This window comes from Oncorhynchus keta, chromosome 6 (assembly GCF_023373465.1).
Source record: "Oncorhynchus keta strain PuntledgeMale-10-30-2019 chromosome 6, Oket_V2, whole genome shotgun sequence".
NCBI lineage: Eukaryota > Metazoa > Chordata > Actinopteri > Salmoniformes > Salmonidae > Oncorhynchus > Oncorhynchus keta.
Window position 1 is genome coordinate 11,617,535 of NC_068426.1, and position 19,925 is coordinate 11,637,459.

At 42.0% G+C, this 19,925-nt stretch overlaps 1 protein-coding gene across 8 annotated transcripts in view; it reads right to left on the minus strand.

The window, feature by feature from the left end:
• Window positions 1-19,925, minus strand: part of camk2a (calcium/calmodulin-dependent protein kinase II alpha) — a 133,884-nt gene that overhangs the window by 30,857 nt on the left and 83,102 nt on the right. For all 8 annotated transcript variants that reach the window (XM_052520665.1, XM_052520671.1, XM_052520670.1 and 5 more), the window contains exons 7-11: window positions 19,784-19,886; window positions 11,011-11,094; window positions 3,568-3,662; window positions 1,376-1,498; window positions 1,072-1,155 (exon numbers count right to left, since the gene is read on the minus strand). In XM_052520665.1, coding sequence (XP_052376625.1) covers window positions 1,072-1,155; window positions 1,376-1,498; window positions 3,568-3,662; window positions 11,011-11,094; window positions 19,784-19,886 — 489 coding nt within the window. The remainder of the gene's footprint in view (window positions 1-1,071; window positions 1,156-1,375; window positions 1,499-3,567; window positions 3,663-11,010; window positions 11,095-19,783; window positions 19,887-19,925) is intronic.

The window sequence follows — 19,925 nt, forward strand, 5'->3', positions numbered from 1 at the left end:
ATTATTTGCCTGCCTTGACCTGTTGTTTGCCTGCCACTTTAAAGAATACACTTTTGTTTCTTCAACATTGTCTGCACCTGGGTCATACCTTAAAACATGATCATTCTATACTATCCATTGCATCTTAGCCGCTCTGTCTCTGCTCATCCATATATTTTATATTTATATATATTTATCCCATTCCTTTACTAGATTGTGTGTATTAGGTTTTGTTGCGGAATTTGTTAGATATTGGGATTTGTTGTAGAATTGTTAGATATTACCTGTTAGATACTGCGGATCTAGAAACATAAGCATTTCGCTGCACTCGTAATAATATCTGCTCACCATGTGTATGTGACCAATAAAGTTGTATTTGATTTGATTCAGGGGAATGGACATTTACAGAATGTTCAGATGTACATTTATTGTGTCGATCAAATATGACTGTCAGATAGATTGGAATAGTATAGGAGATTGTGTGTGCTCTATTAATTATATTTCTTCAACATGCAGTTCCAGATACAGCCCTGCCATTAGTTGAAGGAATCCAATCCAATAGTCACTTCCTGAGAAATCTTAGTTGCTTTATACAATCTGTATTCAAATAGTTTTAAAAAGTAGTCACTTTCTAAGATCTGTATCGTTTTCAAAAGTAATACTTTTTTGGGATTTGTATTCAAATAGTTTTAAAAAGTAGTCAATTTTTGGGATATGTATCCAGATGGTTCCAAAGTCACTATTTGTTCCTCTGAAAAGCAGAACCGGAATGAATTACAATTAAATGGACCTCCCTAAAAGGGGTCAAATAAAAGTTCAAACACAAACGCTGTAGTTACATAATGAAATGAATGAGAGTTTTCACGTCACACAAATGAAACAGAGAGATGTCCTCTCATCTTTAACTGTGCATGGACACGTTTAATGAAAGACATTTTGCCTTGATACATCACATTTCCAACGTCACTCAAACTCCCATCACTAGTGACCCAGAAAATGTGATATTGTTTTCCTACCCTGGTCAAACGAGAGTAACATGGACTGTTCCAGTATCATATCTACATTTCATCTTGCCCCAGAAGTTTACTATACCTTGAGTTTCCTTCTGGCGTTGAACTTTTTCAGGCACTCCACCGTCTCCTGTCTGTGCATGCAGGAGGCCACAGTGGAGCGATGCTGTAGAGAGAGAGAGAGAGAGAGAGAGAGAGAGAGAGAGAGAGAGAGAGAGAGAGAGAGAGAGAGAGAGAGAGAGAGAGAGAGAGAGAGAGAGAGAGAGAGAGAGAGAGAGAGAGAGAGAGAGAGAGAGAGAAAAGGAAAAAATAAAGACATGTCAGGTTAGACACCGGGCCGGATCTTACTGGACAAGGTTATGATTGTGAGAATGCTCTGAACTTACTGAGATCCAGGGATGTTTGAGAACCTCCGAGGCTGTGATGCGCTTGGCAGGGTTGATGGTCAACATCTTGTTGATCAGATCCTTGGCCTCTGGAGTAACAGTGTCCCACTCTGGCGAGGGGAACTACAGGACACGAGGACATATTAACATACAATTATAAACTGGGTGGTTCGAGCCCTGAATGCTGATAGCTGTGGCATATCAGACCGTATATACCACGGGTATGGCAAACATTTATTTTTACTGCTCTAATTACATTGGTAACCCGTTTATAATAGCAATAAGGCACCTCAGGGGTTTGTTGTATATGGCCAATATACCACGGCCAAGGGCTGTGTCCAGGCACTCCGCGTTGCGTCATGTGTAAGAACAGCCCTTAGCTGTGGTATATGGGCCATGTACCACACCCTCTCGGGCCTTATTACTTAAATAAATCGTGGGAATTCAAACTGGGGATGATCTTCAAATGAGTGAAAATAATCCTAAAGGTACATTTTCCAAACGATATATGAGGGTAAACATTCTGTAGGCTGAGGGTAGGAATGTGAAAGGACCGAGTAGAGAAATATGAAAGAACAGAGTAGAAAAATATGAAAGGACTGTCACGCCCTGATCTGTTTCACCTGTCTTTGTGCTTGTCTCCACCCCCCTCCAGGTGTCGCCCATCTTCCCCATTATCCCCTGTGTATTTATACCTGTGTTCTCTGTTTGTATGTTGCCAGTTAATTTTGTTCGTAGAACCTACCAGCGTTTTGTTTCCCTGCTCCCGTTTGTTTCTTGCTCCTGTTTAGTTTCCCAGTTCTGACTGTTCTGCCTGACCCTGACCCTGACCCTGAGCCCGCCTGCTGTCCTCTACCTTTACACCCTCTCTGGATTATTGACCCCTGCCTGCCTTGACCTGTCGTTTGCCTGCCCCTGTTTAAGGAATAAACTATTGTTTCTTCAACACTGTCTGCATCTGGGTCATACTTTAAAACGTGATAAGGAGTACAGAGTACAGAGATATTAAAGAACAGAGTACAGAAATATTAAAGAACAGAGTACAGAGATATTAAAGAACAGAGTACAGAAATATTAAATAACAGAGTACAGAGATATTAAAGAACAAAGTACAGAGATATTAAAGAACAAAGTACAGAAATATTAAATAACAGAGTACAGAGATATTAAATAACAGAGTACAGAAATATTAAAGAACAGAGTACAGAGATATTAAAGAACAAAGTACAGAAATATTAAATAACAGAGTACAGAGATATTAAATAACAGAGTACAGAAATATTAAAGAACAGAGTACAGAGATATTAAAGAACAAAGTACAGAAATATTAAATAACAGAGTACAGAGATATTAAATAACAGAGTACAGAAATATTAAAGAACAGAGTACAGAGATATTAAAGAACAAAGTACAGAGATATTAAATAACAGAGTACAGAAATATTAAAGAACAGAGTACAGAGATATTAAAGAACAAAGTACAGAAATATTAAATAACAGAGTACAGAAATATTAAAGAACAGAGTACAGAGATATTAAAGAACAAAGTACAGAAATATTAAAGAACAGAGTACAGAGATATTAAAGAACAGAGTACAGAGATATTAAATAACAGAGTACAGAAATATTAAAGAACAGAGTACAGAGATATTAAAGAACAAAGTACAGAAATATTAAATAACAGAGTACAGAGATATTAAAGAACAGAGTACAGAGATATTAAAGAACAGAGTACAGAGATATTAAAGAACAGAGTACAGAAATATTAAAGGACAGAGCCATGGGCTGCTATGACTGCAATTGAAGAAGAAAAAGTAGAAGATGTGTTTTCCTCCCAGCAGAAAGAATCCATTATCAGGCACTGAATTCAGGATGAGACACTGTGCTTTTCCCCAGCAGCCGTGACTAATGATGGAATGGAGGGGTATTGTTACAGTAAGAATAGGAGCTAGGATAGATGTGACTCTTCACCCCTACCTACATGTACAAATTACCTCAACTGGTATATAGCCTCGTTATTGTTATTTTATTGTGTTACTTTTTCATTCTTTTTTAGATTTGTTTATTTGGTAAATATTTTCTTAACTCTTTCTTTAACTGCACTGTTGATTGTAAGTAAGCATTTCACGGTAAGATCTACACATGTTGTATTCGGCGCATGTGACAAATAAAGTTTGATTTGATTTGACTCACATCGTAGGCCCCAGCCTTGATCTGCTGGTACAGTCTGTGCTGGTCCTCATCCCAGAAAGGAGGATATCCTACCAGTAGGATGTACAGGATTACACCTGGCAACACATACAGTATGTTATACATCACTATACAATAGAAGGCACCTGGCAACACAGATGTTATACATCACTATACAATAGAAGGCTGTCACACCTGGCAACACAGATGTTATACATCACTATACAATAGAAGACTGTCACACCTGGCAACACATACAGTATGTTATGCATCACTATACAATAGAAGACTGTCAAACCAGATGTTATACATCACTATACAGACTGTCACACCTGGCAACACAGATGTTATACATCACTATACAATAGAAGGCTGTCACACCTGGCAACACAGATGTTATACATCACTATACAATAGAAGACTGTCACACCTGGCAACACAGATGTTATACATCACTATACAATAGAAGACTGTCACACCTGGCAACACAGATGTTATACATCACTATACAATAGAAGACTGTCACACCTGGCAACACAGATGTTATACATCACTATACAATAGAAGGCTGTCACACCTGGCAACACAGATGTTATACATCACTATACAATAGAAGACTGTCACACCTGGCAACACATACAGTATGTTATACATCACTATACAATAGAAGGCTGTCACACCTGGCAACACAGATGTTATACATCACTATACAATAGAAGACTGTCAAGACAGATGTTATACATCACTATACTGACTGTCACACCTGGCATACAGATGTTATACATCACTATACAATAGAAGACTGTCACACCTGGCAACACAGATGTTATACATCACTATACAATAGAAGACTGTCACACCTGGCAACACATACAGTATGTTATACATCACTATACAATAGAAGACTGTCACACCTGGCAACACATACAGTATGTTATACATCACTATACAATAGAAGACTGTCACACCTGGCAACACATACAGTATGTTATACATCACTATACAATAGAAGACTGTCACACCTGGCAACACAGATGTTATACATCACTATACAATAGAAGACTGTCACACCTGGCAACACATACAGTATGTTATACATCACTATACAATAGAAGACTGTCACACCTGGCAACACAGATGTTATGCATCACTATACAATAGAAGACTGTCACACCTGGCAATACATACAGTATGTTATACATCACAATACAATAGAAGACTGTCACACCTGGCAATACATACAGTATGTTATACATCACTATACAATAGAAGACTGTTACACCTGGCAACACATACAGTATGTTATACATCACTATACAATAGAAGACTGTCACACCTGGCAACACATACAGTATGTTATACATCACTATACAATAGAGGCTGTCACACCTGGCAAACACAGTATGTTATACATCACTATATGGCTGTCACACCTGGCAACACAGATGTTATACATCACTATACAATAGAAGACTGTCACACCTGGCAACACATACAGTATGTTATACATCACTATACAATAGAAGACTGTCACACCTGGCAACACAGATGTTATGCATCACTATACAATAGAAGACTGTCACACCTGGCAAAACATACAGTATGTTATACATCACTATACAATAGAAGACTGTCACACCTGGCAACATACAGTATGTTATACATCACTATACAATAGAAGACTGTCACACCTGGCAACACATACAGTATGTTATACATCACTATACAATAGAAGACTGTCACACCTGGCAATACATACAGTATGTTATACATCACTATACAATAGAAGACTGTCACACCTGGCAACACAGATGTTATACATCACTATACAATAGAAGACTGTCACACCTGGCAATAGAAGAACACATACAGTATGTTATACATCACTATACAATAGAAGACTGTCACACCTGGCAATACATACAGTATGTTATACATCACTATACAATAGAAGACTGTCACACCTGGCAACACATACAGTATGTTATACATCACTATACAATAGAAGACTGTCACACCTGGCAACACATACAGTATGTTATACATCACTATACAATAGAAGACTGTCACACCTGGCAACACATACAGTATGTTATACATCACTATACAATAGAAGACTGTCACACCTGGCAACACAGATGTTATACATCACTATACAATAGAAGACTGTCACACCTGGCAACACAGATGTTATACATCACTATACAATAGAAGACTGTCACACCTGGCAACACATACAGTATGTTATACATCACTATACAATAGAAGACTGTCACACCTGGCAACACAGATGTTATACATCACTATACAATAGAAGACTGTCACACCTGGCAACACATACAGTATGTTATACATCACTATACAATAGAAGACTGTCACACCTGGCAACACATATGTTATACATCACTATACAATAGAAGACTGTCACACCTGGCAACACATACAGTATGTTATACATCACTATACAATAGAAGACTGTCACACCTGGCAACACATACAGTATGTTATACATCACTATACAATAGAAGACTGTCACACCTGGCAACACATACAGTATGTTATACATCACTATACAATAGAAGACTGTCACACCTGGCAACACAGATGTTATACATCACTATACAATAGAAGACTGTCACACCTGGCAACACATACAGTATGTTATACATCACTATACAATAGAAGACTGTCACACCTGGCAACACATACAGTATGTTATACATCACTATACAATAGAAGACTGTCACACCTGGCAACACAGATGTTATACATCACTATACAATAGAAGGCTGTCACACCTGGCAACACATACAGTATGTTATACATCACTATACAATAGAAGACTGTCACACCTGGCAACACAGATGTTATACATCACTATACAATAGAAGACTGTCACACCTGGCAACACAGATGTTATACATCACTATACAATAGAAGGCTGTCACACCTGGCAACACAGATGTTATACATCACTATACAATAGAAGACTGTCACACCTGGCAACACAGATGTTATACATCACTATACAATAGAAGACTGTCACACCTGGCAACACAGATGTTATACATCACTATACAATAGAAGACTGTCACACCTGGCAACACATACAGTATGTTATACATCACTATACAATAGAAGACTGTCACACCTGGCAACACATACAGTATGTTATACATCACTATACAATAGAAGACTGTCACACCTGGCAACACAGATGTTATACATCACTATACAATAGAAGACTGTCACACCTGGCAACACAGATGTTATACATCACTATACAATAGAAGACTGTCACACCTGGCAACACAGATGTTATACATCACTATACAATAGAAGACTGTCACACCTGGCAACACATACAGTATGTTATACATCACTATACAATAGAAGACTGTCACACCTGGCAACACAGATGTTATACATCACTATACAATAGAAGACTGTCACACCTGGCAACACAGATGTTATACATCACTATACAATAGAAGACTGTCACACCTGGCAACACAGATGTTATACATCACTATACAATAGAAGACTGTCACACCTGGCAACACATACAGTATGTTATACATCACTATACAATAGAAGGCTGTCACACCTGGCAACACAGATGTTATACATCACTATACAATAGAAGACTGTCACACCTGGCAACACAGATGTTATACATCACTATACAATAGAAGACTGTCACACCTGGCAACACAGATGTTATACATCACTATACAATAGAAGGCTGTCACACCTGGCAACACATACAGTATGTTATACATCACTATACAATAGAAGACTGTCACACCTGGCAACACATACAGTATGTTATACATCACTATACAATAGAAGACTGTCACACCTGGCAACACAGATGTTATACATCACTATACAATAGAAGACTGTCACACCTGGCAACACAGATGTTATACATCACTATACAATAGAAGGCTGTCACACCTGGCAACACATACAGTATGTTATGCATCACTATACAATAGAAGGCTGTCACACCTGGCAACACATACAGTATGTTATACATCACTATACAATAGAAGGCTGTCACACCTGGCAACACAGATGTTATACATCACTATACAATAGAAGACTGTCACACCTGGCAACACAGATGTTATACATCACTATACAATAGAAGACTGTCACACCTGGCAACACATACAGTATGTTATACATCACTATACAATAGAAGACTGTCACACCTGGCAACACATACAGTATGTTATACATCACTATACAATAGAAGGCTGTCACACCTGGCAACACAGATGTTATACATCACTATACAATAGAAGACTGTCACACCTGGCAACACATACAGTATGTTATACATCACTATACAATAGAAGGCTGTCACACCTGGCAACACATACAGTATGTTATACATCACTATACAATAGAAGGCTGTCACACCTGGCAACACATACAGTATGTTATACATCACTATACAATAGAAGACTGTCACACCTGGCAACACATACAGTATGTTATACATCACTATACAATAGAAGACTGTCACACCTGGCAACACATACAGTATGTTATACATCACTATACAATAGAAGGCTGTCACACCTGGCAACACATACAGTATGTTATACATCACTATACAATAGAAGGCTGTCACACCTGGCAACACAGATGTTATACATCACTATACAATAGAAGGCTGTCACACCTGGCAATACATACAGTATGTTATACATCACTATACAATAGAAGACTGTCACACCTGGCAACACATACAGTATGTTATACATCACTATACAATAGAAGACTGTCACACCTGGCAACACAGATTTTATACATCACTATACAATAGAAGGCACCTGGCAACACAGATGTTATACATCACTATACAATAGAAGACTGTCACACCTGGCAATACAGATGTTATACATCACTATACAATAGAAGACTGTCACACCTGGCAACACAGATGTTATACATCACTATACAATAGAAGACTGTCACACCTGGCAACACAGATGTTATACATCACTATACAATAGAAGACTGTCACACCTGGCAACACATACAGTATGTTATACATCACTATACAATAGAAGACTGTCACACCTGGCAACACATACAGTATGTTATACATCACTATACAATAGAGGCTGTCACACCTGGCAACACATACAGTATGTTATACATCACTATACAATAGAAGACTGTCACACCTGGCAATACAGATGTTATACATCACTATACAATAGAAGACTGTCACACCTGGCAACACAGATGTTATACATCACTATACAATAGAAGACTGTCACACCTGGCAACACATACAGTATGTTATACATCACTATACAATAGAAGACTGCCACTCCTGGCAACACAGATGTTATACATCACTATACAATAGAAGACTGCCACACCTGGCAACACAGATGTTATACATCACTATACAATAGAAGACTGTCACACCTGGCAACACAGATGTTATACATCACTATACAATAGAAGGCTGCCACACCTGGCAATACAACACAGCACTCTAGTTACTTAAGAATTAACTAGCATAAAGTACATACTGAAAATCTCTCTATTTTTGACGAAAAGAAAAGGTGCTGCAGTTATTGATAGTGCTGAATCTTGATCGCTCACTAGGGAGTAGTGTGTGTGTGTGTGTGTGTGTGTGTGTGTGTGTGTGTGTGTGTGTGTGTGTGTGTGTGTGTGTGTGTGTGTGTGTGTGTGTGTGTGTGTGTGTGTGTGTGTGTGTGTGTGTGTGTGTGTGTGTGTGTGTGTGTGTGTGTGTGTGTGTGTGTGTGTGTGTGTGTGTGTGTGTGTGTGTGCTGTATGTACCACCACCACTGAGAACTCCCTCTCTCTGGGTGAAAGTTCTCTCTGTGGGGTTAACAATAAACACAATTACGTGCACATACAGATCCAGCTCCATGTCAGGACGGACGTTAGAAGTCTGAGAATGAACCCCTGCCCACATTGTCGCCCCCCCTCAGCCCTCAACCTTATGTCTCTTGTGAATTCATCTCACTGCTGTGAGGCCTGCCAGGCTCACAGACCCATCGGTCATGAAGCCCACACACATCTCAAGGGGAGCAGCAGCACAAAGCCAATATCAAAAGGCAGGGAAATACAGCTGTGCATAGCAATGAGCTTCTCCCGCTTCAAAAGACCAATGTGCACAGAATGATAGCTTGAAACGTCCATAAGTTTGAAAAGAAATCTAACCAAACCGGGTTAAACGGCTGGATCCAGCCGAGCTGAAGAGCAGCTATTCAACTCAATGTGAAAAGAGGCTATACTACTACGTATTGTCAATATAATGATTTATATATTATTCATATGATGTAGATATACACTGAGCGTACAAAACATTAAAAACACATACTCTTTCCAATACTATAATGTACACTATATATACTGTACATACTATGTTATAGGTAAGAGTTGTCCATGCATCAGACTAGCAAGAGGATGTCTAGCAGATTCATTCTGCCACCTTGTTGACACAGAGGCCTGTGGTACTGAGGAGCATAGTACTGTGGCCCGTGATATTGAGGCCCGTGGTATTGAGGCCCATGGTACTGAGGTCTGTGGTACTGAGGCCTGTGGTACTGTGGCCCGTGGTAATGAGGCCCGTGGTACTGAGGCCTGTGGTACTGTGGCCCGTGGTATTGAGGCCCGTGGTATTGAGGCCCATGGTACTGAGGTCTGTGGTACTGAGGCCTGTGGTACTGTGGCCCGTGGTAATGAGGCCCGTGGTACTGAGGCCTGTGGTACTGTGGCCTGTGGTACTGAGGCCAGTGGTACTGTGACCTGTAGTAATGAGGCCCGTGGTACTGAGGCCGGTGGTACTGAGGCCCGTGGTAATGAGGCCTGTGGTACTGAGGCCTGTGGTACTGTGGCACGTGGTAATGAGGCCCGTGGTACTGAGGCCCATGGTACTGAGGCCTGTGGTACTGAGGTCTGTGGTACTGTGGCCCGTGGTAATGAGGCCCGTGGTACTGAGGCCTGTGGTACTGTGGCCTGTGGTACTGAGGCCAGTGGCATTGGGGTATGTGGTATTGAGGCCTGTGGTACTGAGGCCCATGGTACTGTATGTATATAGACATAGAGAGAGAGCTATGATCAGATCGACACACTGCTGCCTTGTCTTCTCTGACTGAGAGCTCATCAATGCACCTTTGGATGAAACAGACCCCATAAATAAACTGGTGCACTAAATCATCTGTGACATTGAGGCGGGCAGGTTTTGTGTCAGCACAACTCTAGAAGGTTAGGCTCTGAAGCAATCCCCTGTCTGGCCATTTGAGAAAACAAAGCTTGAGGTGAAGAAACTAGGAAACGCATCACACCAGGTGTGAAGTCTATATCATGTTTTCTTTAGGCAGCAGCAACTTACAGTAGATGTAGACAGAAACAAACAAGGAAAGAGGTGGAAGTCATCCTGCTTACCACAAGCCCACAGGTCCACAGCTTTGCCATATGGGTCCTTCCTCAGGACCTCAGGAGACAGGTAACCAGGTGTCCCTGCAAAGCCTGCATCACATCCAGACAGAGAGGCAGTGAGTCACAGATAACACAGCTCTATTGAAAATCAAATGCTAGGCAACAAGCAATGGGAAACAATGTCTAGATGCATTTTTCCGCAGTGGAGATCAAGTTTATGAATTGCCTGGTTGGGCTGTAGGACAGTGGATGTACATTGATAATTCAAATGGAACTGTTAACAGGCATTACCTTTGGATTATCTTCAATAACTAACGACTATCAACCTATCAGCATCCAGGATGCAAACGTAGCATTTTAGAAAGCTCCAAAAGGGATACTCTCAGTGTAATAGCTCAGTTGGTAGAGCATGGCGCTTGTAACGCCAGGGTAGTGGGTTCGATTCCCGGGACCACCCATACGTAGAATGTATGCACACATGACTGTAAGTCGCTTTGGATAAAAGCGTCTGCTAAATGGCATATATATATATAATAAAATAACAAGTTGATAGAGTTTAGATCTATAGAATGTTCTACATACCGGTACAAGCATAATGCTATACAATACATAGTGATATAGGCTTTGATCAAAGACACACGCTGTTTTAAGTGTGAAGTGACAGTAACCATATGAATCCATTATATATTATGACAGAGTACAGTAAAGTGATGAGAGTTCAGTCTCTTTGAATGATTAAATGCAATATAACAAGGGGAAAAGAGAACAACAAATTGACAAATTGTATTCCGTCACAAGTATTAGAGAGATCTGCTCTGATAATTCTATTCCCCGGAATGTAGAGAGTAATATCATTATACACGTGTTCCTGGTCCCGCCTGCCTCACATTTCACTCAATAGAGCTTCATTTGAGGTGTGAGGTCCACATGCGTATTACCTACCCTGACGAGACAGGCTGTCAATTTGCTAAGTCTGGTCATTAACTATTTCTGATGGGTGATGAGACTTTATTTTACTGCTGTTTTCAACGATTCACCACATCTTCTCATGTTCCAGCCTTGTTATGTGGACAAATGGATTATATATCAATCATCTGACAAAGAAGAAGAACGCATTGTTCCATTTATTCTCCAGACCCAGGAAACCAGCCTGGGGTTTATTCTCCAGACCGAGGGAACCAGCCTGGGGTTTATTCTCCAGACCCAGGGAACCAGCCTGGGGTTTATTCTCCAGACCCAGGGAACCAGCCTGGGGTTTATTCTCCAGACCCAGGGAACCAGCCTGGGGTTTATTCTCCAGACCCAGGGAACCAGCCTGGGGTTTATTCTCCAGACCCAGGGAACCAGCCTGGGGTTTATTCTCCAGACCCAGGGAACCAGCCTGGGGTTTATTCTCCAGACCCAGGAAACCAGCCTGGGGTTTATTCTCCAGACCCAGGGAACCAGCCTGGGGTTTATTCTCCAGACCCAGGGAACCAGCCTGGGGTTTATTCTCCAGACCCAGGAAACCAGCCTGGGGTTTATTCTCCAGACCCAGGGAACCAGCCTGGGGTTTATTCTCCAGACCCAGGGAACCAGACCCAGGGAACCAGCCTGGGGTTTATTCTCCAGACCCAGGAAACCAGCCTGGGGTTTATTCTCCAGACCCAGGGAACCAGCCTGGGGTTTATTCTCCAGACCCAGGGAACCAGCCTGGGGTTTATTCTCCAGACCCAGGAAACCAGCCTGGGGTTTATTCTCCAGACCCAGAACCAGCCTGGGGTTTATTCCAGGGAACCAGCCTGGGGTTTCAGACCCAGGAAACCAGCCTGGGGTTTATTCTCCAGACCCAGGGAACCAGCCTGGGGTTTATTCTCCAGACCCAGGGAACCAGCCTGGGGTTTATTCTCGCCAGACCCAGGGAACCAGACCCAGGGAACCAGCCTGGGGTTTATTCTCCAGACCCAGGGAACCAGCCTGGGGTTTATTCTCCAGACCCAGGGAACCAGCCTGGGGTTTATTCTCCAGACCCAGGGAACCAGCCTGGGGTTTATTCTCCAGACCCAGGGAACCAGCCTGGGGTTTTACGCACTGTGAACAAAGGACAGGTTGAAAAATCCAGACTCATTTTCATTAAGGAAATGATAAAGTGTCATGTGAAGAGTACAGTATAATTATAATGACCAGAAGAGCCGGGTGTGACAGCTACACCAGCTGTCCTGAGGGAAAATAGCCAGCCAGGCGTTCCTCAAAACACTTTAGAAAAATCATCCTGATCTAAGAGAGGTGTCCGTAAAAATGAACTGTGGATACTGGATACGTGTCCTCTGGCTCATTAAAAGGGAGCTGAATTCTAAAAGACATTCCTAGTTCCCTAGTTTTAAAACATATTCTGCTCCATGTGTTTTTCAGCATAGCCAAAGGGCAGGCTGGTGAAACATCAAAGGTACTGTGAGCCACGCAGCAGACTCAAAACTATGGGTGACAAGACTGTGCTGTTCAGAAAAGCTTTCCAACTCCTCTGTTAATTCTGTTTTCATGTCCTCTGGATCTGTTGACACCTGTATATAGCTTTGGTTGTTGTCTATGTCTAAATTTTATTTGTCACATACCCATGGTTAGCAGATGTTAATGCGAGTGTAGCGAAATGCTTGTGCTTCTCGTTCCGACCATGCAGTAATATCTAACAAGTAATCTAACAAATTCACAACTACCTTATACGCACAAATGTAAAGGGATGAATAACAATATGCACATATAAATATATGGATGAGCGATGGCCATGCGATGGCCAGGAAAGATGCAATAGATGGTATAGAATACAGTATACATATGAGATGAGTAATATAATATGTAAACATGATTAAAGTGGCATTATTAGTGGCCAGAGATTTGAGTCTGTATGTTGGCAGCAGCCTCTCTATGTTAATGATGGCTGTTTAACAGTCTGATGGCCTTGAGATAGAAGCTGTTTTTCAGTCTCTCGGTCCCAGCTTTGATGCACCTGTACAGACCTCGCCTAATGAATGATAGCGGGGTGAACAGGCAGTGGCTCGGGTGGTTGTTGTCCTTGATTATCTTTTTGGCCTTCCTGTGACATTGGGTGCAGTAGGTGTCCTGGAGGGCTTAGTAGTTTTCCCCAGTGATGCGTTGTGCAGACCTCACTACCCTCTGGAGAGCCTTGCAGTTGAGGAGGGTGCAGTTGCCGTACCAGGCGGTGATACAGCCCGACAGCATGCTCTCGATTATGCACCTGTAAAAGTTTGTGAGTGTTTTAGGTGACAAGCCAAATTTCTTTAGCCTCCTGAGGTTTATTCTCCAAACCCAGGGAACCAGCCTGGGGTTTTACGCATTGTGAACAAAGGACAGGTTGAAATATCCAGACTCATTTTCATTAAGGAAATGATAAAGCATCATGTGAAGAGTACAGTTCTTCACCACACTGTCTGTGTGGGTGGACCATTTCAGTTTGTCTGTGAGGTGTATGCAGAGGAACTTAAAACTTTTCACGTTCTCCACTACTGCTCCCCCCATCCACATCATTTCCTGAAGTCCACAATCATCTCCTTTGTTTTGTTGATGTTGAGTGAGAGGTTGTTTTCCTGACACCACACTCAGATGGCCCTCAACTCCTCCTTGTAGGCCGTCTCGTCGTTGTTGGTAATCGGGCAAAACACTGTCGTGTCATCTGCAAAATCGATGATTGAGTTGGAAGCGTGCATGGCCAAGCAGTCAGAGGTGAACAGGGAGTACAGTAGAGGGCTGAGAACGCACCCTTGTGGGGCCCCAGTGTTGAGGATCAGCGGGGTGGAGATGTTGTTTCCTACCTTCACCACCCAGCAGCGGCCCGTCAGAAAGTCCAGGACCCAGTTGCACAGGGCGGGGTCGAGACCCAGGGTCTCGAGCTTAATGATGAGTTTAGAGGGTACTATGGTGTTAAATGCTGAACTGTAGTCAATGAACAGCATTCTTACATAGGTATTCCTCTTGTCCAGATGGGATAGGGCAGTGTGATGGCGATTGCATCGTCAGTGGACCTATTGCAGCGGTAAGCAAATTGGAGTGGGTCCAGGGTATCAGGTAGGGTTGTGGTGATACGCGCTCCATCAAGTATATCTCACTGGTCACCCCCAAAGCCAATTCCTCCTTTGGCCGCCTTTCCTTCCAGTTCTCTGCTGCCAATGACTGGAACGAACTGCAAAAATTACTGAAGCTGGAGACTCATATCTCCCTCACTAGCTTTAAGCACCAGCTGTCAGAGCAGCTCACAGATCACTGCACCTGTACATAGACAATTTGTAAATACCCCATCCAACTACCTCATCCCCATACTGTATTTATTTATTTACCTTGCTCCTTTGCACCCCAGTATCTCTACTTGCAGATTCATCTTCTGCACATCTACCATTCCAGTGTATAATTGCTATATTGTAATTACTTCGCCACCATGGCCTATTTATTGCCTTAACTCCCTTATCTTACCTCATTTGCACTCACTGTATATATACTTTTTTTTCCTACTGTATTATTGACTATGTTTTGTTTATTCCATGTGTAACTCTGTGCTGTTGTATGTGTCGAACTGCTATGCTTTATCTTGGCCAGGTCGCAGTTGCAAATGAGAACTTGTTCTCCACCAGCCTACCTGGTTAAATAAAGGTGAAATAAAAAATTAAAATTAAAATATGATCCTTGACTAGTCTCTCAAAGCCCTTCATGATGACAGAAGTGAGGCCAACGGGGCGATAGTCATTTAGTTCAGTCAACTTATCTTATCTTGAAGCATGTGGGGACAACAGACTGGGATAGGGATTGATTGAATATGTCCGTAAACACACCAGCCAGCTGGTCTGCGCATGCTCCGGTAGCGTGGCTAGGATGCCATCTGAGCCAGCAGCCTTGCGAGGGTTAACATGTTTAAATATTTTACTCACATTGGCCAAGGAGAAGGAGAGCCCACAGGCTTTGGTAGCAGGCCGTGTCAGTGTCACTGTATTGTCCTCAAAACGAGTAAAGTTGTTTAATTCGTCTGGGAGCAAGACGTTGATGTTTGCAACGGGGCTGGTTTTCTTTTTGTAATCCGTGATTGTCTGTAGACACTGCCACATACGGCTCGTGTTTGAGCCATTGAATTGAGACTCTACTTTGTCTCTATACTGACGCTTTGCTTGTTTGATTGCCTTGCAGAGGGACTAGCTACACTGTTTGGTCGTGTTTCCAGTCGCCTTCCCATGATTAAAAGCGGTGGTTCGTGATTAATTTTTGCGCGAATTCTGCCATCAATCCACGTTCTCTGGTTAGGAAAGGTTTAAATAGTCACAGTGGGTACAACATCTCCGATGCACTTGCTAATAAACTCGCTCACAGAGTCACCAAAGACATCAATGTTATTGTCTGAGGCTATCCAGAACAGTCCACGTGATCGAAGCAATCTCGAAGCATCGATTGGTCAGACCAGAGTTGTATAGACCTGAGCACGGGCGTTTCCTGTTTTAGTTTCTGTCTATAGGCTGGGAGCAACAAAATGGAGTCATGGTCAGATTTGCCCAAAGGCAGGGTGGGGGAGGGCTTTGTATGCATCGTGGAAGTTAGAGTAGCAATGATCCAGAATGTTACCAGCTTGTGTCGCGCATTCAATATGCTGATAGAATTTAGAATTAATGTAAACGATTATCAGGTCTTTAAGAGTTTATTCGGAAGATAACAGCTCTATAAACATTCTTCCATGGTCCCCCGACTTTCTAGTTAATTACATTCACGTGATTAGCTTAATCAGGTAATATCAATTACAGAGAAACTATTTTATAGAATAACATGTAATCTGGCATAGCCAAACACACAACATTAGGAAGTCTTGTTTTCAGGTTAGCTTTGTTAAAATCCCCAGCTACAATAAATGCAGCCTCGGGATGTATGGTTTCCAGTTTACATAGAGTCCAGTGAATTTATTTCAGGGCCGATGAGGTATCTGCTTGAGGGGGGATATACACGGCTGTGACTGTAATCGAAGAGAATTCTCTTGGAAGATAATGCGGTCGGCATTTGATTGTACTACTTTCAGTTTCTCATGAAACGTTTTATGCAAATCAGCTAATAATTCCACTTTGCAACCACTTAGACAAAATATTGCAGTCTTGCCAGCTTCGTATACTTCGCTGCTACTACTTCCAACACTCTACTCAGCAAACTGGATGCAGTTTATCACAGTGCCATCCGTTTTGTCACTAAAGCACCTTATACCACCCACCACTGCGACCTGTATGCTCTAGTCGGCTGGCCCTCGCTACATATTCGTCGCCAGACCCACTGGCTCCAGGTCATCTACAAGTCCATGCTAGGTAAAGCTCCGCCTTATCTCAGTTCACTGGTCACGATGGCAACACCCACCCGTAGCACGCGCTCCAGCAGGTGTATCTCACTGATCATCCCTAAAGCCAACACCTCATTTGGCCGCCTTTCGTTCCAGTTCTCTGCTGCCTGTGACTGGAAAGAATTGCAAAAATCGCTGAAGTTGGAGACTTTTATCTCCCTCACCAACTTCAAACATCTGCTATCTGAGCAGCTAACCGATCGCAGCCCACCCATTTTTACCTACCTCATCCCCATACTGTTTTTATTTATTTACTTTTCTGCTCTTTTGCACACCAACATCTCTACCTGTACATGACCATCTGATCATTTATCACTCCAGTGTTAATCTGCAAAATTGTAGTTATTCGCCTACCTCCTCATGCCTTTTGCACACAATGTATATAGTCTCCCTTTTTTTCTACTGTGTTATTGACTTGTTAATTGTTTACTCCGTGTGTAACTCTGTGTTGTCTGTTCACACTGCTATGGTTTATCTTGGCCAGGTCGCAGTTGCAAATGAGAACTTGTTCTCAACTAGCCTACCTGGTTAAATAAAAGTGAAATAAAAAAATAAAATAACAATCTGGAGTTTGGACGAATAATATTTGCATCAAAAGTTACAGCAGTTTAAGTAACCGCATCAACATAATTTTCTGTAACATTTTGGCAATCAACGTCCGTTTTGACCACTCCTGCAAAAAGTTAGACAAAAAGTTAGAGCGTATGGGATATTCAGCTACTTCTCCGCTATTCCTGGCTGTGTGTGGAATCAAAATATTCCATACGGAACTTACAGTACAGCTGTTTTTGTAACTGCATTACCACGTGTTTTTCAAACTTTCCCAAACAGCTGCCGTTTTGACAACTAACGCTATTACATACCACAACTTTACATCTTCTGACCTCAACCGCACAACTTCTGACCCTTTCTAGTGGCATCAACCGCACAACTTCTGACCTCAACCGCACAACTTCTGACCTCAACCGCACAACTTCTGACCTCAACCGCACAACTTCTGACCTCAACCGCACAACTTCTGACCTCAACCGCACAACTTCTGACCTCAACCGCACAACTTCTGACCGCACAACTTCTGACCTCAACCGCACAACTTCTGAACACAACCACAAAATTACATACACACAACCACAAAATTACATACCACAACCGCACAACTTCTGACCTCAACTGCACAACTTCTGAACACAACCACACAATTACATACCTCAACCACATAACTTCTGACCTCAACCACACAACTTCTGACCATATCTAGTGACCACAACCACACAATTACATACCACAACCACACAACTTCTGACCACACAACTTTTGATCGCACATCTAACTACTTACCATATCCACACAACTTTTTTTTTTACCACAACCACAAAACTACTCAACCACACAACTTCTGACCACATCTAGTGACTACAACCACACAATGACATGCCTCAACCACCTAACTTCTGATCGCAATCAAACAAATTCTGACCACATCTAGTGTCCACAACCACACAACTCCTGACCTCAACCACACAATTACATACAACAACAACACAACTTCTGATCACACATTTAACTACTAACCATATCCAAACAACTTTTGACCACAACTACTGAACCTCATAACTATTGACCACTACTACCACAACTAGGTTAGTTAAACCAGTCAGTCAGTTAGGTTAGTTAGACCAGTCAGTCTGACTGGTTAGTTAGACCAGTAGGTCAGTTAGGTTAGTTAGACAAGTCAGTCTGACTGGTTATTTAGACCAGTAATTTAGGTGAGTTATACCAGTCAGTCAGTTAGTTTAGTTAGAGCAGTCAGAGTGAGGGAAAATGAGCTGTGTCGAACCTACTCAAACAAGATGTTTTTACACTGCAGGCCTCACTACTAATGAGGCTGGATGGGGCTGTGATATTTCTATTTCTGGTGGCAATGGAATTCATAAATAAAACAAGCAGTAAACAACTCTCTTTGCCCTGTGGTGGTCATGGCGCTACAAAACTAGTTATTCCTACCTTGATTATCTTTTTTTTCATTGTTTTTGTTTAGGTATTTCTCCAGAATAGCTGTAGAGGAAATGTTCCTTTTTTGATGACATTCGATGCAAAGCGTTTGTTTCATTGGATTCCATAGGAGTCTTTGAATGATTGATTTCCCTCTGAAGGCTCTGTTTCCCTGGTGGAAATATTAACATTAAACATCCTAAATCTCGCATATGTCGACCTGCTTTAGAGGCCAGTCTTTATTTGCATTCCATTGTGTGTATGTGCGTGTGTGTGTGTGTGTGTGTGTGTGTGTGTGTGTGTGTGTGTGTGTGTGTGTGTGTGTGTGTGTGTGTGTGTGTGTGTGTGTGTGTGTGTGTGTGTGTGTGTGTGTGTGTGTGTGTGTGTGTGTGTGTGTGTGTGTGTGTGTGTGTAATTACGAGTCATATCAGCCATTACCGAACCAGGCTTGTTGTTCCCCCTCCACCTCGATGGCCAGGCCAAAGTCTGCCAGCTTCACTGCAGCTCCCTTGGACTTGGAGGCCAGCAGAAGGTTCTCGGGCTGCGTAGAAAGAGAGAGGTCAGCCAGTAAGTCAGCATT